The sequence below is a fragment of the Agelaius tricolor genome, unplaced genomic scaffold (assembly GCF_023055355.1).
Source record: "Agelaius tricolor isolate 1412-34295 unplaced genomic scaffold, bAgeTri1.0.p SCAF_4, whole genome shotgun sequence".
NCBI classification, from domain to species: Eukaryota; Metazoa; Chordata; class Aves; order Passeriformes; family Icteridae; genus Agelaius; species Agelaius tricolor.
Genome location: NW_027269264.1, coordinates 30,868,840 through 30,891,233, shown reverse-complemented (window position 1 = coordinate 30,891,233; position 22,394 = coordinate 30,868,840). Strand labels below are relative to the sequence as shown.

Below are 22,394 nucleotides of genomic sequence, written 5' to 3'. Positions count from 1 at the left end.
GATTTGGGGCAGCAACATTATTTTTACTACATGCAGTTCATGCAGAGAGGTAAACAATAGCATGGTAAGAGGAACTGAATCACTTTCAACCTGGCTGTCTGGGTTTCTGATGCTACTGTGACATTCACCTTAAATATGAATCCAGTATGATAGCAGTATCCTTGATACTAACTAATTAGTCTAATTTTGCTAAATATTGCGGCTTCCAGGGGAAAGAGCTAAAGCCGTAAAGAAGGGTAGTTTTGGTTTGGAATGTTGCAGAGAAGAAACACCAGATACCTCTGAAATATTTATGAAGCACAAATTAAATACATCTGAAAGTACCTTCCTCTATTAAAAAAAACCCCAAACATTTCAGAGGTTTGTATGGCTCTTCATTTTCTTTTTCATTTTCATATTTAAAGAGTTTGGCCCGGGAAAAGCCAACATAGAGGGTTTTGTGGCAACTGTGGTCCTGGGTTTAAGTACAGTTGTTAATTTTCTTTTTCCAGCGTCAATCTATTGCATCAAACAGGACGTTTGTCACCCTATGGGAGGAGCTGTTTATGACTTGAAGTTCTTGGCTCATTACTCCAATTTTGTCCTTAAATCAAATGTACTTTTTCACTTTCTTTCAGATCACCAGGTTTTGGCATGTGCCTTACTGCAGAAACCATCAATGGCACTATTCTCAGTGCTGAGCTAGCTTCAAACCCTCAGGGCCAGGGAGCAGCTGTGCTTCCTGAGGAACTGGGCCAGAATTGTGCTAAGCTGCTGCTTGAGGAGGTCTACAGAGTAAGTGGCCAATATGTTTTGTATATAAATGTAAGGGAAGGGGATGATAAAATAGGTAAAAGGATAGGTGGTTTGGTGACACCCTCAGACAGACTCAGATCCAAGTGGAGAAAGGATCTGATGCTGCCAGTGTCTTTTTCATCCAGGTAAAGAGTGATTTTGCATGGTTCCTTTAACAGTGTAATGACTTACTGGGGCATGCTATTTCCAATGTCTGATATGTGTTGTTATGAATCACGGGAGTGGCAAATTCTTCTTCTGTTGCTTTTTGTCTGGAACAGAATTCAGTTAGCTTCACATTGGCTGTTACTCTTCTAAATAATATGGATGGGTGACATAGTCCATGATTCTAAACTAGTGGTTGGAATGGGAGATTATGAGTGGAAGAACATAGGAGTGGGAGAAGGGGAAAAAAACTCGTCAAGGCTTCGTGTTGACCACTTTGTTATGATGATGACAACAAAGTTAAATGTGCTGAGAATTGCTGGTTGTATGAAGAATTGTCTTAATGGGTTGTTGGAAGAGGCTAGGATGGTGTTTACTTAGGAATCCTAAGTGCATCACAGTTCTATTCAGAATAGATTTTTTTCTTTATTAAAATTATTTTCATTTGTGGCAAGAATTTCAGTGGATAAGCAGCTTTCAGTGTTACAAATTATTTGGCAAACATGAGTTTCTGATTTAATAAAGAACTTCCCAGCTGCTTTGTTTTTTATCTCCACAGATGTTTAAATAACTATGTTTTAGCATTGATAAAACATATTTGGCCTTTAGGAGGCAGTCATCTACAAATTTTGCTCATTATTTAAAAAAACAAGTAGTTACTCTGAACTGTAATAAGCTATATGACTTCCCAAAGTGTTAAAACTGCCATTATTGAGATTCTATTTTAGGGAATGCAGTTAAATATAAAAAAGCCCCTCAACTTCATAAATCACATCCATCCCTGTGTTAGATTGTTCATCTGTGCCCATTTTATTTTTATTTTTATTTTTCCCTGTTGCAAATCTTTTATCTGTTTGAATTACCAGTTGGCCACTTTTTCCAGTCTTCCATTAATATTTTGTCTATAGTTATTCAGCATATAAATCATGTTGCTAAGGGACTTTTCTTGCCCAGGCTTCTTGTCTCATGGAAATGCCACTGCCCAAAATGTTCTTCCTGGGTTGCTGGGTACAATCTAGATCCCTTGTACTTGAAACTCTGGCCTGTGTGGAGAATGTAGTCACAGCTAGTGGTGGAAACATCTATCTCTTTCTGCAATTATGTATGTCATGTAGTTATTTTTATTTCAGGTGTGAACTGCAAAAATCTTTTGGTACATTTGTTTGTGTAATGTCTTGGAAAAGATCTTCTGGTAGTCATATGTCCAGACACATCAAAAATCCAGTTTACACATACTTTTTATCAGCAACAATAGGTTTTTTTTTTTTCCTTTGGAAACCATTTAGCACTTGATAGATTAAAAATAGTGAGGCAGTTTGTCCAGATAATATGTTTTGCACAGACTCAGATGTCAGAGAATTGACATGAAGAGCACTGAAAAGGCCTAAAGCAAGTAACTTTCTGCTTTAGTGTATGGCAGCCATTTGAATATGATGAGTCAAGTTCTGCAAAGGATAGTGAGTTTCTTAAGACAACAGGAAAAATGTTTGAGGAGGCAGCAGGGTTGGATAAGTCTTTGAATCATAAAGTAATAGGCTGTCAGGTTTCAGTGTCTTTGAAGATCAGAATCTGAGTGAGTGAGGTTGTTAGCTGTGGCTTGCTATGGTACTGCTGGTGCTGCTGGAAGACTCCCTTATGTGTGGATGACTTCTGTCCCAGAGAGACTGAAAAATGCTGAGCAGTGTACAGACTATTTGTCCTTCACTATAGCAGCTTACTATGGAAAGTTCTAGTTTGCTAGCATTTTTGGCTGTTGTGCTACTTTTTCACTGCAATGCTTAGTCATTATTTAGTGAATTCCCCTCTCCCTCCATCATGGGCAATATGATGGGTTTTGTTATGTAGTTTTTATAATACATACTTGAATTTATCTTTGATACATGTGGTCCTACAGTACTAGCCTGAATTTTGAAAGATGAGGTTTCTTCTTCATTTTCTTTCTTTTGTATTTTTTGGGGGTTAGTTTGTTTTTTGTTTTGGGATGGACTTTTTTAGGGTGTTTGCTTTTCGGACATTTATTTTTTGTTTGGGGTGATTTTTTGTTTGTTTGGTCTTTTTGGTTTTTTTGTTAGGTCGGTTTGATTTAGTGTTGAACACAGAGGGGATATAAAAACATGTTGCAAAGTGCACAGTGCCTGTTTAGGTTTAATGTACTAGTTGTTTATGTTTCTTTGCCTAGGTAATATGTTAAGTGAAACTAAAAATCTAAAAAAACAAGAATAGATTACTCTGAACAGGCAATCTTTAAGTCCCACATCTTTTTATGCCAGCTACTTGTTGAATACAGGGCTCAAGGGAGAATTTATTTTCCTGGTTTTAGATCTTCTCTTTATGGGATTATTTCACCATCTGTGTTTTTACCAGTAGGTACTATGCTGTGGGAGCCAGGGAGGGTTCACCAGACCAGGGCACCCTGAGAGCACTGGAGACAATTCTCTGTTTAAAGGCTTTAGGTGTTGGGATCACCCACAAATTTGCTGGAGTTGCAGTTACTGTTGAAAGGGGTTCAGGGACGTTTTGTAAAGTGTTTACCATTGTGTAAAGTTTAAACCTAGAAAATCTAAGGATTTGAGTTTTGCTAAAAGTCCTTTTACTAAGCCTTCAAAAAGATATTGTGTTGCATGATTCTTGGAATCAGCAGAGATTTTTTAATGCGCATTTGTTGATGGAAAGATGTCAGAGCTAATAGACTAGTAAGTGGCACAGTGGCTTAATTACAGTGGCTCTGCAAGAGGGGGCAATGGAGTGACTGACTAGCATTGTCATTACAAATCCATATGCAGTTCTTTCTGAAGCTTAATTGTAGAAGGCCAGTAAGGGTTTTAACTCTTGCCTTTGAAAGACATTGTTTATGGGAGCTTTATTTAGAGAGTAATTGGCAGAATGGAAAATCTGGAAGAACTGGAAAAGGATTTAATTTTTATATTCTTTGTAATCATGAAAAGTAGGGGAGTATGTGTACCTATTTAAGGCTGAATTCTTTAATGAAGAAAGGCTGAGTTGCTAGGGGACCTCGAAGGGGCAGGAGGGCTAAAACTGTTTGTTTTATTGAACTAGAGCTAAAGTGTGTGAAGGATTTCATTGATGACTTAATTTTCAAGATGGTCTTACTTCAGTGTAGTCAGGCTTTGCTCCATTCTTCTGGGGAAAAACCCAAACCCCAAAAACCAAAATACAAACCCTCTGCAATAATTTGTTACTTTTTGCGTAACAAATTACTGAATCCTGCAAATATGTACCCACAGGTAATGGAGGAAATTGTGTGTATCCCAAAATATAACTAACACTTAGTCAAAGCCGGGCTCAAGCTCAAAAGAAAAAATCTTTTCGAAACGCTTTTGTCCAATACGGGGAGTTGTGATATTTGTATGTACATGTCAGCTTTAGTATTTGTACAACATTTAAAAATGGATGGGATTTTAAGGGATCTGTGTCTAATTGTCACAACTAGCTTGATCTGGCTCTGTAGTCAGTGTAAATAATAATGGAGAAACTACCATAGACTGAATTAATACAGTGTAGAAGCTGCATTCTACATTGGTAATGAGCACCAGCTATTTTGGAACAAATGTACCTTGGCTCTGACTTTGCCCATCCCATTTCTTTTGCGAGGGTTGTTTCTAATTTTTGACTCTTGAATAAGTGGCAGGTGGATTGATAGAAAAAAACTTGGCCTCCTTGGGAATGTAAAGTCCTTCACTTGGCAGAAGTTACTGTTCAGTCATTAGATTACAAGCAATCACTTAATATCTCTGTCTGGGAACTGCCTTTGTAGGAATGGTTGCAAATGAGTGGTTTAGATTACTTAAATCATGGGCAAAAGTATTGTCAAAAGCAAGTTTTTGTATAAATTTGTTGACGTGCTGCAAAGTTTGATGGCAAGGTTCACTATTGGTTATTACACAGTTGAAGCACGCAAAGAAAAATTGGGTTAGAGTGGAATCTACAATGATTTATACAGAGAATGGGAATGCAAAAAGGGTGAGGATGGAAAAGGATAAGGCTGCAGAACGGTTAAGGGAGGTCCTCCCTTTGGGTCACAAAAGTGTATCCCTTGCAAAATGTAGCCTCAGACTTGATCAACAATTTGTCTGAAGAACGTGGCAGCATTTAATCATTGACTCCTGGAAGGCTGACACAATCAAATACTTCTGTAAGGTGCATGAGCACCAGTACGCACAGTATGGGGAACAAACAGGCTGAGCTAAAGACCTGCAGGCAGTCGCAGGGCTTTGATCTTACTTCAGTGACAGACACATGGTGGCATAGTTCATGTGACTGGAATGTTGGCATGAAGGGCTACACCGTGTTCAGGAGAGACAGCCCTGACAGTGTCCTCTTGATGAGGATGATGGGCTTATGGATCAGGATTAAACAGCAGACTAGTAAGGGGTATTTGCTGCCCGATCAGCAGGAGAAGGAGGAGACCCCTTTGCTGCTGTTGTGGGTATTTGCTGCCCGATCAGCAGGAGAAAGTGAATGAGGCCATCTACAGGCATCTGAAGCAGCCTCAAAGTCACAGGCCCTGGCTCTTTTGGGGGACTTTACTCCCCTGACATCTGCTGCAGAACCAGCACAATGAAACACAAACAGCCCAGGAGGTTCCTGGAAAGCAGGGATGACAATTTCCTGACACAGGTAGTGGAGGATCCCCCAGGCAATGGTGTGCTGCTCAACTGATACTAACAAACAGATAAGGCTTTGCTGGAGGTGTGACCATGAGAGTGTGGAACTCAGTTCCAGATGAGGAGAAAGCAGGGCAGCAAGTAGCCACAACCACGGACTTCAGGAGAGCTAACTTTAGCTTCTGCAGGGAGATCTTCCTGGAGAATGCCATGAGAACAAGCCCCACAGGGTCCAAGAGACCATGAGGGGTCCAAGAGAGTTGGTCGATATTCAAGGTTCACTTCCTTCAGGCTCAAGAACAAGGCTTCCAAATGTGGAAGAAATTGGGCAAAGGGGAAGACATCTGATGGATAAATAAAGAACTACTCTCATTATCAAGGGTAAGCAGGAACTGGAAGCAGGGCCAGGTTACTTGGAATTCATATAGAGATATTGTCAGAGTATGTAGAAAAGAGACAAGGGAAGCCAAGGTCCACCTGGAATTAAGTTTGGCAAAGAATGTCAAGGACAGCAAGAAAGGATTTTTCAAATACATCTCTAACAAAGGGAAAAAGGATAATATGGGCCTGATACTAAATGGAAGTGGGACCCTGTTAACAGAGGACCCAGAGGAGGCAGTTAGTGAATGCTGCCTTTGCATTGGTCATCACTGACAAGACCAGCCCTCAGGGATCTCTGACCCAGGAGACTGGGGACAAGGAAGGCTTGAATGGAGACTTTCCCTTGCCCAAGGAGGACCAAGCTGGAGTCAGGCAAACCTGGCATTTACTAGTCCATGGGCCCTGATGGGATGGACCCACAAGTGCTGAGAGAGCTGATAGACACCAAGGTGGGCAATTTACAACCATCTTTGAGATCCTGTGGTGATCAGGAGAAGTGCCTGAGGACTGGAAGGAAGCAAACATCACACTGGGCATAAAAAGGGAAAGAAGGACCCAGGAAGCTACCAGACAGTCAGCCTCATATGAAGTCTTGGAAAGATGATTCTGGGGGCCATTTCTATCCACATGGAGGACAAGAAAGTGAACAGGAGTTGTCAGCATGGATTCATTAAAGGTAAATCATACTTGACTGACCTGCTTCTCTTCTGTAATGAAACAACTAGATGAATTGATTAGGGAAAAGCAGTGGATATTGTCTACCTTGACTTCAGCAAGGCTTTTGACACTGTCTCTTACAACATCCTCATAGGCAAATTTTGGAAATGTGGATTAGATGAGTGGACAGTGAGGTGAATTAAGAACCAGCTGAATGGGAGATCCCAGGAGGTTGTAATCAGTATTGCAGAGTCGGACTGGAGGCCTGTCACTGGTGGTGTCCCCAAAGTTCAATACTGGTCCATTATTGTTTAACTTCTCCACCAATAACTTGAACAAATGCACAAATGTTTTCTCAGTGAGTTCACTGATGACACAGAGCTGGGAGCAGTGGTTGATACCCCAGAGGGCCGTGCAGCCTTTCAGAAGGGCCTTGAGAGGGTGGAGAGGTGGGCAGAGAAGAGCTGTGAAATTCAGCAAAGGCAAATGCAGGGTTCTGCATGTAGGGAAGAATAACCTGGGCACTAGCAGAGGCTGGGAACTGAACCACTGGGGAATAGCTGTCTGTATTCTGGGGGACAACATGCTGTCCAGGAGCCAGAGTGTGTCCTGGTGGCCAGGAAGGCCAATGATGCCCTGGGGTGCATTAGGAAGAGCACTGACAGCAGGTTGAGGGTCTTGATCCTGCCCCTCTACTCAGCCCTGGTGAGGCTACATATGGAATGCTGTGTCCAGGACAAGAGAGGCATGGTGCTCCTGGAGCAAGTCTAGAGGAGATGACAAAGATGATTAAAGGACTGGAGCATCTCTCTTAAAAGGAAAGGCCAAGTGAGCTGCTCCTGTTTGGTGTTGAGAAGAGGTGACTGAGTGGTGACCTTATGAAGGGAGTGTGCCAGGAAGATGGATCCAAGCTCTTCTTGGTGGTGCCAGGCATTAGGGCAAGAGGCAATAGACAGAAACTGATGCACAGGAAGTTCCACCTAGATATGAGGAAGATATTTTTAGATATCCTCTACAGTGCAGGTGATTGCACACTGGAACAGGTTGCCCAAAGAGATTGTAGAGTCTCATGCACTGGAGAAACTCAAGAACAGTCTGGATATAATCCTGTGCCATGTACTCTGGGGCGATCCTGCTTGAGCAGGGAGGCTGGACTAGCTGACCTGCTGTGATCCCTTCCAATCTTAACCATTTTGTGATTCTGTGACTAGTATTTACAAAAGTATTCAGTAAGATTTTCTATAAGCTCAGTAGCAACTTATTTGAAAAATTAAGAGGTGGCAACATTCATACTACACTTGATGTAGTATATTTAAATCAATTCATACATGCACACAGATAGACATAAAGATGTATATAAAAAGGTTGAAAATTCCCCTCAAGTTTAGTAAAATATGTCAGATGGCTTTGTACCTGTAAACACTTTGAAGGGTTAAGCTTTGAGGGTTGAGTGTGTCAGCGCAGGCCCTGTCAACAGCTTTTGGTGATTGTTCTCTAAGTACTGAAGATTTGAGGGTTGTTGAGCCTCAAGAGCTGTACCACTTCGAGGGAGGTGCTGATGCAGCCTTGGAGAACTCAAAGACCCTTGCTTAGTACTGCTGCTAGTAGGGTTGTGAGGTGCTTGGCTTTAGCCTTCTGTCATTCTCCATTCTGGCCATAATCTGGGTCAGTTGTTACCGGAATTTTTGTCAAAAGGTGCAGTGACAATAATATTGTTCCACCTGTGCTGTGATTTAGACAAAAATAATGTTCCAAGACTGTCCATTAGAAAACAGCAGTTTGTTAGGCAGAAGTTCCTGGGAGCAGACTGTTTCTGGTAAGCTAAAAAGGAGCTTAACTGCCCAGGAGCCATTAATCAAGGTCAGTGTCTAATGAGAATTCCTCAGGAGATGGTAGAGTGGCTCAAGGGGACAGCGCCACAAATGTGCATAGCAGATTGCTACTGCACAGCAGTACTGGGGACGACTGACTCACTGCAGCAATGTAGGGAGCTTATGTAAGCAGTTAGGACATGATGGATGCATTGTGTTTTATTTCTTAGGACATGGTTGTCTCCATGCTGATTGAAGCTTTTGTATAAATTGTGTTATAAAAGTAGATACTTTATAATGTTTTCACCTCTAGAGAAGTAAAACAAGCTCAGAAAATGTGAAGTTTTCATCCAAGTAAGAAGGAGCATTTTGAATTACTAATCAAACTACAACTACAGAAAGTCCAGTGTCAGGAATATCCTTACCAAACTCTTATCTGCTTTGGTATATGTTTCATTGGCAAATACAGCTGGTGAGATCTGTGGCTTTAGATTGCACCAGCAAATTCTGCAAGTACTCTGTTCACTCAAGATAAAGCAAAATTTTTATCAGTCCTATAGGCAGCATTAGGTTATGTGAACTTCATTTTGGTGCGTCAAGTTCACATAGTTAAGAGGGCAAGCACTGCTGTAAGAGCATGTTTTAGGAGTTGGGTCATGGTAGCGAATGCAATAGAGCTACTTATTTTGCTGTGCTATAGTTCCTTGCATATAATGCACAGACTTTTTTTCAGAAGAATGGAGCTGCAGCTTGTCACACAGAAGAAAGGCCATCTTGAAAATTAAGTCTTCAGTATCCCCTCTCAGAAAGGCTCTGCCTTTCTGCCTCTCACTGAGTAGATGTGCTGAGGTTGTCACATTGGCTGATTCTCTTACTCTATGTAGTCCAAAATATATTTTCTCCCTTGCCTTCTTGGATAGTGTTATGTCTTGAAATTATGATAGGTTACCTTCCTTGTCAACAAAGGTAGCTGTCAGTTTACCTTATTAGAGAATTTGGTTTTAAAAAAGTAAGGTTTTGGTTTCATGAGAGCCTATTCTGAAGACTTAGCATTAGGCCTGATGCAGCAGAAAACTATTCATAGATTTCATGGGGCTGGTCTCTACAGCAGCTTTGACTGAAGGTATCCCTTTAAATTTATATTCCAGCTTTGTAAACAATTCTTATTTCTAATTCTAGTCTTCCAGTTCTAATTAATGTATGCATCATAGTAAATATTTTCCACATACAGAACAATTTACCTTGCATATGACTTACTACAGTCAAATATGTACATGAGTGTGTGTGCTTCTGCTTAATTTTATGTATGGCTCTTTCACTAGCAATAAAAAAATCTTCTATTTTAATGATGGAGGGGAAATGTTTTACAGGTGTAAACTCATAAAAGTTGGCAGCAAGGGTTTTTGTGAATAAGTGCTAAATAACTTTTAACTTGCTGTTTTCCACGTGCTAACACTGAACTATTTGTCCAAATGTAACTATTATAATATAGTGCTGGAATTCATGGATCTTCAGATGCATGTCAAGTAGAACTAATACCTCTTTTCAATTTACTGGAAAGAAATTCTTCAGTGTTTATATTCTGAGGTGTTAAAACGGATTAGGAGGGATATTTAATGTGATCTTCTTATGGGTTTTAGTTCTGTTCTTTTCCTAGCCATGTGAAATTGATTTTTCATTGTTAAAAAAATCTAGATTTTTATCTTCTTGGCTCTTAAAAATTGGGAGTGGTATTTCATCCTTTTAAGTGTATCTTTTGCCTTTGTTACTCTCCTCCCATCCCAATTGCTGGTTTGTACATAGATTAATTATTAAAACATTTTGGTTTGCAGGGAGGCTGTGTAGATTCAACAAATCAGAGCCTTGCTCTGCTCCTTATGACCCTTGGACAGCGGGATGTTTCCAAAGTCCTGTTGGGACCTTTGTCTCCATACACGTAAGTTGTTTTGTTCAGTTCACTTACACAGTCTTGTTTTAATTCACTAGTTTTATTGCACAGCTATTTTTATATATGGGAGATTTTGCCTATGGTAACAAATAGAACAACTTGTACCTGACTTCAAATGAGACAAGTGGTGAAGTTGCCTTGGGTTTGTTTCTACATGTTAGATGAGTCCCTTACTGTTCTATATTATTCCTGTTTCTGAGAATTGCAGAGACAGGGTTTATTGATGGTTCTTGACGTGGAATGTATGTGTACATCAGTTGGCTTTTTATTGCCTAGTGTACACTACTATATTTTCCCTGGTGATCTCTCTGTAGCTGTGTCATTAAATGTTGTATTTCAAATGGCTAGCCAGTGATTCTTCCTATGAAACAGCTTAAGACTTCAGTTCACAGAGCTATGTGCTATTTTAAGGTTTTATTGGGCAGCAGAATCCTATCTGGTCCTTCAGTCTCAGTTTTTACTAAAGCTTTGTCTGTAGCTGGTAGTTGTTCAGGGGATAGAAAAGAAATTAATTTCTTACATTGCTAGTTGTAAACACAGGTTACAGAATCATAGAATCATCAAGGTTGGAAAAGATGTCTAAGATCAAGTCCAACTTTTGATTGAACACTATTTCTCAACTAGACTATAGTGCTAGATCTGGTTGTTTCTTTAACACTTCCACAGATTGCGACTCCACCACCACCACGGGTGCCCATTTCAATTCTTAACAGCCCTTGCAGTGAAAAAACTCTTCCTGATGTCTAACCTGAACCTACACTGGTGCAGCTTGAGGCCATTTCCTCTAATCCTGTCACTTGTTGCCTGGGAGAAGAAACCAAACCCTCACGTCTGTACAATCTCCTTTCAGGCAATTGTAGAGAGCAATAAGGTCTCCCTGAGCCTCCTTTTTTTTCCAGGCTAAACATCTCAAGCTCCCTCGGGTGTTCCTCACAGGACTTGTATTCCTTCACCAGCTCTGTTGCCCTTCTCTAGACATGCTCCAGCATCTCAATGTCCTTCTTGGAGTGAGGGGCTCAAAACTGAGCACAGGATCTGAGGTGTGGCCTCACCAGTGCCCAGTACAGGGGGACAATCCCTGCCCTGCTCCTGCTGGCCACACCATTGCTGGCACAGGCCAGGATGCCATTGGCCTTCTTGGCCACCTGGGCACTGCTGGCTCCTGTTCAGCTGCTGTCACCAGCACCCCCAGGGCCTTTTCCTGTGGCAGCTTTGCAGCCACTCTGCCCCAGCCTGTGGCACTGCCTGGGCTTGCTGTGACCCAAGGGCAGGACCCAGCACTGGGCCTTGTTGAACCTCACACCACTGGCCTGGGCCCATGGTCCAGCCTGTCCAGATCCCTCTGCAGAGCCTTCCTGCCCTGCAGCAGATCAGCACTCCCACCCAGCTTGGTGTCATCTGCAAACTGACTGAGGGGACACTCAGTCCCCTCATCCACATCACTGATGAAGATATTAAACAGAACTGGCCCCAGAGAGCCCTGGAGAACACCACTGGTCACTGGCCACCAGCTGGATGTAACTCCATGCACCGATACTCTCTGGGCCCAGCCATACAAATGGTTTTTACCTAGTGAAGAGGGTGCTCATCCAAGCCTTGGGCTATTCCTATAGTTCCCTGGGTCCTCCCTTCTGACCCTGCTGGTATGAGCATCACACTGGCCAACTTCCAGTCCTCTGGGACCTGTTCAGTTAGCCAGGACTGATGCTACATGATGGAGATTTTCTTGGTGAATGCTTCTGCCAGCACCCTCAGTACCCTTGAATGAATTCCATCCAATCCCATAGAATTCTAAATGTCTCAGTACTTCATCGTGTATTGCAGAAGATCTATTCTGCTCCCTGTACCCCAGCTAGGGGGCTGGTTGCCCTTAGGATGAGTCTTATTGTTAAAGACTGAGGCAAAGAAGACCTTGAGGACCTTAGCCTTTTCTTCATCCTTGATTACAATGTTCCCTTCCACACCCACTAAAGCATGGAGATTTTCCATGGCCTTCCTTTAGTTTTTAATGTATTTATAAAAACACCTTTTATTATCTTTCACAGCAGTGGCCTAATTGAGTTCTAGGAGAAACTGGTTAGGGAAACAAATTATCAAAAAAAATTCATCAAAACAAATTTATCAAAACAATTTATCAAAAATTTAATTTTTCAGACTTGCAAGGGATTTAATAGATCACAGTTATTTCTAGAGACTGAGCAGTTATTCTTTAGTCAGATGAAGGGAGGTTTGTTTATCTGGCAATGGCATCAAATAATAAGAGCATGAACTGTCCTTTTTCGGTTATCATGGTACCGGTGCTGTATACGTGAAAGGTACAGTACTGTGATAACTGAAGAATGGTGGTGCCATCACATGAGAGCTAAAAATTACCTAACTGCTCTTCTCAACTCCTGATACCTTGGAAACAACATTCATCAGATTTTGAGGGGAAGACAGGGAAGTATCCCATTGCACAAAGGGGAAGTAATCCCCTATAAAGTAAGTATTCTTGTGGAAGGTATCAGAAGAGTAGATATTAGTGTTTGAAGTGCACAGTTAAGCATATGAGACAATCCAATCACTTGTCATTGTGAGTATTTTTAAATTTTTTACCCTTTTTTTCTTCTGTGAAAATCAAGCAAATACACTAGTTTATTTTGTAAGCAGGATGAATTCAAGTTGGTGGGTTGTCACTTCTTCCAAGCTAGGTGTATACAGCAGGGATAAAGGTCAGGAGTACACATACTGAAGCAGCATATTTTAAAATCTATGATTCTGTGAGAATCTGTGACTCATCAATCCTATGGGATCTGTTCAGATAGAATGCAGCTTTTTATGCATTCAACAACTAGGGCTTTTTATGCCCTCAACTAGGGCTGTTTATAAAGGACGGTAAATTTGGTTCCCAAGCAACTCATAGGGTACACAAGCTTATGAAGTAAATTGCAGTATTGTCATGTTCCGTGTCGTTGTTCCTTCTTTTCTTTCAGAGCTGTGACATCTCTGTATTTAACACTTTCACCCTACAGAAGTTATTTAAAAGCTATATTACTGGCTTCCCTGTCCAGCATAATATAGCATGAATGTGACAGTTCAGCTGGCTGCTGAGAGCATCGCATGGGGACAAAATGCTTTGGAACATGTCCATTAGAATGAGGAAACTTCTTATTTTCACAGGAGACATTTGTTGCCTCAGCGAACTATGGGGAGTGGAAATGAAACACCATGAGCAGGGCTGTCCTGAGTGGCAGTGGAGCTAACAGTCTGCAGGGCCAGCAGCTGCTGTTACCCCTTTCTTAGTGTCTGTATTTCACAGAAGCAAGTGCCTTTCTGTCAAGCTGAGCTTAAAATCAAATGCAGAGTGCTGGCCATCCCACTAACTCACAGAGGTCAGTCTGGCAGGACAGACCCGTCTGCATGCAGGTGGATCAGCATGCGCCAGGGGTACATGAAAGACAGCAACAGGAAAGCCTGTTGTGCCCCAAAAGCTCGAGTGCCCCAATCCATGGCTTTGCAAGGGTTTAGGGGCTTCAAGAGGTGCAGTTAGGGTGCCTCTGCCCAGCCAAGCTGACACTTTCAGTTTCTCCCCTGACTGGGGATGCCCACTCCCAGCTCCTCAGTCTGTCTCCTGCAGGGAAGGTGTGTGGCAGGACTTAGGAGAGCCGTGCTGGGGCTGCTGCTGCTGCTAGCAGGCAAAGCCCTGTGCAGGCCCCAGTGCAGCTGAACCAAGAATGCACTGCTGGTACACAGGTCTTCTCTCACACTGCTCTCTCTGTTAGTTGGTTGCTTTGCTCAATATGTGAAGTTCTTGTGTACTTGTTTGTAATTCTTAGCAGGCTTTGGGGAAAAGACAGCACTTAGATAAACAGGCCTTTTACTCTTGCTGGTTTTGGCTACAAGGCCTCCAGTGTGGCTCATGTAGCTGTCCCTGCACCTAAGAAGCAGCTCTGTTCAGCTGCTGCCTTGTTCTTGCCTGAACACAGAGTGTAAATTTTCAACCAAATAAACCTTCTTTGTACCTTTCACCCCCTCCCTCAGTCCTGCAGCCTGTGCCTGTGTGGTTGGAGTGCCCTCTGCTATTATTTGAGGTGCCCACTTGCAACCCAGACCAACCTCGGAGCTAATACAAGGCTGCTTTCTGTCACAAACCTCTACTTTCCTGCCTCTTTCTCTTCTATTTTCAGGGTTTGTACCACTTGTGCTTCCACTGTTACAAGACAAAGCTGGCCTTTTGGTGCTTATGCATTTTCCCCTGGTGTCCCCAGGAAGCCTTCCCCTTGCTCACACCCCAGAGAGCCTTTCCCATGTATGTAGGGGCTGATATTTTTCTCACTCAGCCTTTATTCAAAAGGAAAAAGATGCAGAGATGCAGGGTAGCCCAGAGAGGTATGGGCTGAACTGATCCCACCAACATGTTGCAGAGTTTCCTGATCACCTTTTAGGATTTTTTCCTGAGTCTCTGGCTCCACATGGCCTCTGTCATTTTTACAGTTTATTCTGCAGTGTCTCCTTGCAGTCCACTTCCCCTGTTTTGGGCTTGGCTGCTTTCTTGTCACACTGCCAGAGCCTGTGAAAGGACCCAGCTAAGGAGAAGGCTGATACAGAGCTTGTGGTCTGTCAGCTTTACTGGAGCATTTGTGCCAGCATATGCCCATTTGCCTACTATAGCTGCAATGAGAAACCTTGCAGCTGGGGAGGCATGGAAGAAAAGGTGCTTTTCAGTTCTTTCTTTCAACTGTTAGTTTATTTGAGAGATGAGAAAGCTGGTGTCTGTGCTGAAGCAAGTTATCAGTCCAGGAAAGTGCAGGAGAAAGGATACATAACATTGGGAGCAATGTTCCCACATTCACCCTGCAGAGGTATTTAGCAGATTGCCCCAGAGATACGTGAGATCATCCCAAGCACGCACCAGTGTAGGTGGCACAGCCTCTCTTTTTCTAGCTCCTGCCATTTTCCTCCTCTCCCATGCATATATCTGAGTGCAGAAACAGCAGCATGCCCAGCTGAAGTGTATAAAGCAATTTGCTCCTGCAATTTTCCTTGTACTCCTTCACAATTTCTGTGGATAGGAGCTGCCAAGAGGCTTTTAGAGGCCTCGTGATGCCACAGTGGGGACAGGCTTAGGCTTTTGTTCTCCTTCTTCCCATTTTGTGGATACTTACTCTTGATTTGTTGTAATGATGTATGTGTGATTAGCTTGCAGTTATGCTTTCAGCATGTAGAGCAGACAAGCTAATGTGTGAACTGGATATCCTCATTCCATTTCTTTGAACTAAGAAAGGTGCATACCAGTTGCTGGAGGAGATTAAATCTTTGTTCAAGACTGCAGACTTGCTTGTGGCCATGACTGGAAGAGTCCAAACTTTTGTCAGAAACAATTACAAGTTTTCTTTTGTAGTCTTTTGGTGCAATTGCATGTTCCTTCTTTTGGAGAAGCCAGCAAAAATGTTTTCTTGGATGTTTTTGGTTTTTTTCTTTTTTTATAGTTTTTCGTGTTACTCGCCCTCCAGTCAGTGTTTGTTTAGGATCAATGTGATTGTTCAGTTTTTTGTTGCCTTTCTGTCTGAAATGATGAAAGGAATTTTTTTTTCCTGAAAATGAGAAAACAGGAAGAATTCTAAGTCTGAATATAATCCTAATGAAACATTTAACTGAGAAGTGGAGAAGTCAGTAATCAGTCAGAAATCAAACACATGCTTTGGGATCTCTCTTAAAGTATGCACCCATGCCTGTTTATGTTTTATTTCTACTTTAAACATTAGGCAGGGGAAAGGAGAATCATGGGTTGGTATGGGGTATGGGGTTCATATAGCCCTGATGAAGAGTCAGCATCAGGAGTAAATAACCTGCCTAGCTACATTTCTCTCCTTTCTTTCTTCTTTCCTCACCATTTTGTCTTGCTGTGTTACCAGCCATTCCTCTCTCTGCTTCTACAGAGAGTGCAGAGGTTTCAGGAAGGGTCACTAGCAACTTCTACAACACAATGAGAACAGTGTTTGGAGCTTGTAGCCCTGTTTCTCTATGTACTAAGTAATATTTTCTTATTTCGTTCACATGCTCATTGCTGGAATCTGTGTTAGTACATAATGCTATTGGACGTTCTGTTTTGTTTCTTAAACAGTATTATTTTCTCTCATTCAGAATTGAGTTTCTGCGACACCTCAGAAGCTTCTTCCAGATCATGTTTAAAATTGAAACAAAGACCACTGAGGAAGAGCACATGGGCGGGGAGAAAGTTTTGATGACCTGTGTTGGCATTGGATTTTGCAACCTCAGTAAAACTATAAGATAAAAAACATGTACAGACTCTGTGAAAGACAGAAAATGCTGCAAAGATCTAATAAACCGTACCTGTCTCTGTACTTACTCTGGCACAGGTAGACCTGTGATGATTCCAGCGTAGGGTTACCCAAGCTCACTGCACAAAAACAATAAAGCTGACTTCAGAGTATTTAGATCTGTGCTATTATAAATGCAATGCCAGTATTCTGTTCTGCTTGGAGAGGCTCTCTGGAGTCTCAGCTGACTTGGGACTCTTTGCACTGTATTCCACTGAATGGGACACAAGTGCCTCATGTCACTGTGCTCTCAGGCCTTAATGAGGTGAGTGCTCTGGTTTTATGTATTTACTGCTTTCACTCGTAGCTTTTTCTGAAAGGTTTAGATAGAGAGGGAAAAGAAAAACAAGCTTTGCATTGCAAAACAAATGATCACAATGGAAATATTAGATTATTGAGGTAATTGCAGAGATAATATTGGCATGAAAATTAAAGCTATGGCAGCAATTCTTTGTTTATACATTGTGTGTGTGTAGAATTTGTCAAATGCTCCACTCCTGTTTACATTTACTAAATTCACAGATCACAAAATAGTCTGAGTTGGAAAGGACCCAGAAGGATCACTGAGCCCAACTCTTAAGTGAATAGCCTATACAGGGATGAAACCCATGACCTTGGCATTATTAGCACTGAGCTTTAACCAGCTGAGCTCATCTCAGGGTTGCAGCTTCAAAGAAGAATAAAATATCTGTCTATTATTTTTCTAATGTCAGAATACTGTAGAGGAGATCACAGCCTATACTGACTTATTTTAGCCTCTTTTGCAAAGATGGGCATGGGAGGAGAAACCTCTATGGCATCTTTTGATTTATCACATATATTCTTTTTAGGTTTGTTTGGCATGCTATACACGTGGCTCACAATTAGTTGTTAAAAGTAGCAAAAATTGCTGTAGGCTTTGAGAAAGAAAAATTTATTCAGTTCCAACATCATATTTTGTGCATCTGCTCCCTTTTTAAAGTGCCAATAATGCTGTATGGGATGGTTTGACAGATGCAAAACAGCTTCTACCAGGTTGTATATTTACTCATGAAAGGCCTCAGGTAGATTCCAGGCAAACCTGTGGAAGTTAATGCTGAACTCTTGACACAAGGGAAGAAATTTATATTTGACTTCAGACTATCCTTCATGTGTCTGGAGGAATATAAAACTGTGTCAAAAGCTGCTATATAGAGAGAGCAGATATCAGTGACTGTGTTAAAATGGTTTCACAAACTTTATCTGATGCCACTGTAAAGTGGGCATTACTTCTGTAATGTATGAAGAATGTATATTGGACCTAAAAAGGACTTGGACAGAGGTTCATTATTTGATTACTGTCTTGTTAACTTTTGCAGGCCGTGTGAGTAATTTTTTTATTGTACTTTGTTTGTGTTGCAATCTGTCAGACATGATTTGAAAAAATAAAGTTTGGTTTTTTTCCTAAATAAGGTTTTATTTCCCTTTGAAGCAAAACAGACAACAACTGGGGAAAAAAAAAAAAGCCTGGAAGTCTTTCCTAAGCCCTTCATAACATAAATGGCTATCTTGAACTGATACATGAAAAAAATAACTTTAGGAGTTGCCAGAGAGGGAGGAAGGGAAAGGGTGAAGCCATTCCTGTAATTTATTAGCTTTCCAAAATTTGACTTGCAGCTAAGGAAATCCTAAATAAAACAATAGGATGTGAAGTAAAATAACTTGATTATATTTTTTACATTTTAAGTTAGAAGAAGGAATATAGTCGTGAAAGAATTTACCTTGCTCCCTTCTGTTGCTATGTAATGAAAAAACTAGAAATTTCATAAATTAAAATTACCCAAAATGCAAGTCACTACTGATCCAAAAGGTGAAATGTACAAACTAAAATTAAAAGCCACTTGAATAAAAATATAAAGCTTACATTAATTAAAGATCCAAGTTTGTGCCACAGGTCCAATTTCCAAAATTTGCTTAAATAAAAATTTGCAAGTATTGTCACAATTTCAAAAATTAAAAGCTTTATTCTTTTTAAGCTTAACTATACAGCTGTTTTTCCAAATGTTCAGTTGCACCAGGCATAGAGATGGCAATAAGTTGCCCAAGCAGCAGTTATTATGTTACACAATTACCTGTACTTAACCTCAGTGTTAAAATTGGACTGGTAAGCCTTAACCCTGCTGCAAATTGCATAGCTCTACAGCAGAACACTTGCTGCAACAACTCAAATCCTGTGAATTTGCTTGTTGCCTTACAGAAAAAAGGAATGGTATATGAAACTGGTAAGTTTTTCAAGAACAGTCACTCTTTGGGGAAATATTAACAATTCCAGAGGAGGTTTTAGGTTAGAACTGTCTTGAAGTTATATGGCCTTCATGTTCTGGGAAAAGTACTTATTAGAAGGAAATCCTGCAGATAAAAGCTTGTTTATCGGCAAAACAGCAACTGACATCTGCTTTGGTGGTCTGATCACACGAGCAGTAAGATAGTTAATTTTAGAGCTGGACAGAGGAAATGCATTTTTGGTGAAAAAAATTCATAGTGTTGGTCACCACAGACTTTATGGTGAAGATGATAGTTAGGAGACACATCTTTCATCTCAGTCCATCCATAGCAGAGTAATACTCAGGTAACTTAAATTTGAAGTGATTAGCTGTACATAAATAATCCTGTGCTCTGAACAATCCATCAGTAATTTAGTTAATCCCTTTGGGTGAACAGCTCTGATAATAGAATCAAAATGGTTTTGGTTGGAAGAGACCTGCTAGGTGGAACTAGATCCCCCCAACCAGGTTGCTCAAGGACCCATTTAGTCTGGTCTTGAACACTTGCAGGGATTGGGCATCCACAGCTACACTGAGCACTGAGCTGCTGTTAGAGCAGCTCACTACCCTCACAGTAAGGAATTTCTTCAAAGAGCTAATCTAAACATACCTTCTTTAGCTTAAAGCCATCACCACTTGTTCTGTCACTACATGCCCTTTTAAAAAGTTCCTTTCCAGCCTTCCTTTAGGTTCCATTAGGTACTGACTTAAAGGTGCTATAAGGTCTCCACAGAATCTCATCCAGGCTGTACAAACCCAACTCTCACAGCCTGTCCTCGTGAGAAGAGGTGCTCAAACCCTCAGATCTTTACTGTGGGCCTCCTCTGGACTTGCTCCAAGAGGTCCAGGTCTTATTTTGGAGTCCCAGAGCTGAATGCACCACTTCAGGTGCAGTCCCATGAGAGTTGCAGTCACAGTGGTGATGTGAAAAGTATTTGTAAGATATGCCTTTACCTTGCATCTCCTGCCAATTTTGTAATACCTGTTGTCAAACTTTCTTCTATGATGTTATGATTGTAGTTTGACTGCACCTTCTGTGGTTATGTCAGAAAATCCATGCTAACTTGCTGTAGCAAGTTGCTGTAGGACAGTTTCTGGAGTAGAAGAGATTATATTGGAAGCAAAATTGTTTCATTCCAAGTGCACTTTATCAAAGGCATATGGCTAGAAGCCAGTGTAATAACTGTCTGGGGAAGCATACAGTAGGTAATTTAGCTGGGCCAAAACAGTAAGTACATGGCTGTCTTGGGTAATGTTTTCAAAATGGTGTTTTGTTACTGCCAGAGCATATATACTTTCTCTCTTCTTCCTCTTCCCCATGGGTGATACGGATTTTGTTTCAATCCACAGAGGCATAATTCTGTGCTTGCAAATTCTGACATTTACTTCCCTGTTTCTCAATCATACTCTTGAGAAAACAGAGGCAAAAAAAGACAAACAAGAAAAACCAATTTTCAGGATGCATAATTTTGTCTATGAGTTAATTTCCCCCTTTTCTTTTTTTTTTAATACTGTATGGCCATCTCCATGCTTTTATTTTGTGTGTCTTATGTGTGTCCACTTCTATTTAGTTTGGCTCCTAAGGGATCCCAAGTGAGACACACAACTGCATCACAGCAACTCTAAACAAAAATGTGGAAGGAGCATCTTTTGCAGTTACTGCTTAGGTCCTGGTAAGCTGTATCTTAAAAGAGCATTGACGATGGGGACTATAGTGTCTTCCTTGTGCCTGTTGCCTCTGAGCAACACTGACAAGCTCTGAAAAACACCTATAACCTGTTGTCAGTGAGAAGGGTAAAAAGACAGAAAGTCCTGCAGGGAAGAGATTGTGTGGGCTGAATTGTGTGGTGATGGCGTTGGATGAGTAACAGAAGCAAGTCATGCTCTGTGTCACAGCATCACAATGTCCAAATAGCACTTAGACTAGATATAAATTGAATTGTGGCATTGCTACAAGACAGAATTATTAGGATGATTTGTAGTAAATCTGTAGCAATAGATGTCAGGTGTTAGTGCTAATCTCTTTCCTGGAATAGTAAGATTATGTATATACACTAAGAAAAGTGCCCAGAGCTGTGCTCCCTGTGTATTAGAGAGTATAGAAATATTCCGTGTATGTAGCAATAAGGAGACCCAGAGAAGAAACCTGGTTTAAGGTGGTATTGATTAAGGGTGTAGCCACAAGAAAACAAAGGCCAAAATAAATTCTTTACATGAGGGTGAGCAGTGGCTGGGTGCCCATGGAAATTGAAGTAGCAACTGCTCTGCACAACTGAGCACACAGAGGTAGGCTGTGTCTTTGTATATTTGTCCTCATGCTGTATGTTTGCCACATTGTCACTCCGTCTTCTCAGTACCAGTTGGCCATGCTTCCCTGGCAGCCTCCGCTGTGCTGCTCATACAACAAACATCAGTGCTCCTTCAACAGTGATCCCATGGTGAAAATCTGTAGGGCCTTGAAGGTGCTTAACTACAGATGAACTAGTAGGATTAAGGGCTTGATTCCAGTGATCATCACTACATGGCAATGACACATCCCATTTTACAAAATGCAACAGGCCCAGGAGGGCACTTATTTTTGCAGGATGCCTCAGAAGTTACATGCTTCAGAACAAATGCCTTACCCCTTCCCACTGCATTTTTAACCTGCTGCCATGTTGCTCCTTGAAAGTTACTTAAATCTTTTTTCAATCCTAAACTGTCTCCAAGGACAACAAAAAAAACTGCTTTCGCAAATTTTGCATAAATTAGGTATATTTTCTTAACTTTGATGAATGTGGATATATTCCATAAGTTAAGACTATGGTTCTAAATCATCATCCCTCAGCACAGAAAGACAAACAATTTTGTGTGTCTGATAATAAGTTTTGATTCTGTATAATATGCTAAAAATTTGCAAGATGCATCTAGATCAAAATATGCATGAATTTTGTTTATTTACTCTTTTTTATTTTTAACATCATGAAAATGGGGAAAAAAGAGAAGAAAACCACAGCCATACTGTTTTGTTTGTGTGCCAGCATTCAGAAGGTGCCTGAAACAGCATGGCTTCCTGAGAGATTCATAAAAGTATTTTTATTTAGAAACACATCTGAACATTCAGAATGTGACTTGGAAAGAATTTCTATTGCAGAATGTTTCTGAGATTGATTGTAAAAATCTACTTAATAATTCATGCCACAAGTTTATTATCTCCTATTTTCACTTGGTTTTTTGGACATAGGTAATCTGCATAATATATTTTCAAATAACACATCCACAGTGAGTCAGGGCTAAATAAGACAGACTAGGAAAAGGTATTTCTGTTTCTTTTGGAATGTGTTTGTCAGATTGTTAGTAAAAATACTGTTTCTTCATCCTTCACCATTAATGTCAGCAGCAAGTTTTGTCTTGAAACAGTGTCAAGATCTTGCTCTAGACCTTTTTAAGCA

At 41.0% G+C, this 22,394-nt stretch overlaps 1 protein-coding gene across 1 annotated transcript in view; it reads left to right on the top strand.

The window, feature by feature from the left end:
- RCL1 (RNA terminal phosphate cyclase like 1) overlaps window positions 1-18,111 on the top strand; it is a 33,207-nt gene extending 15,096 nt beyond the window's left edge. Inside the window, exons 7-9 of the mRNA XM_071425091.1 lie at window positions 618-774; window positions 10,246-10,349; window positions 16,485-18,111. Coding sequence (XP_071281192.1) covers window positions 618-774; window positions 10,246-10,349; window positions 16,485-16,635 — 412 coding nt within the window. The 3' untranslated portion in view covers window positions 16,636-18,111. The remainder of the gene's footprint in view (window positions 1-617; window positions 775-10,245; window positions 10,350-16,484) is intronic.
- Window positions 18,112-22,394: the final 4,283 nt, after the last annotated feature.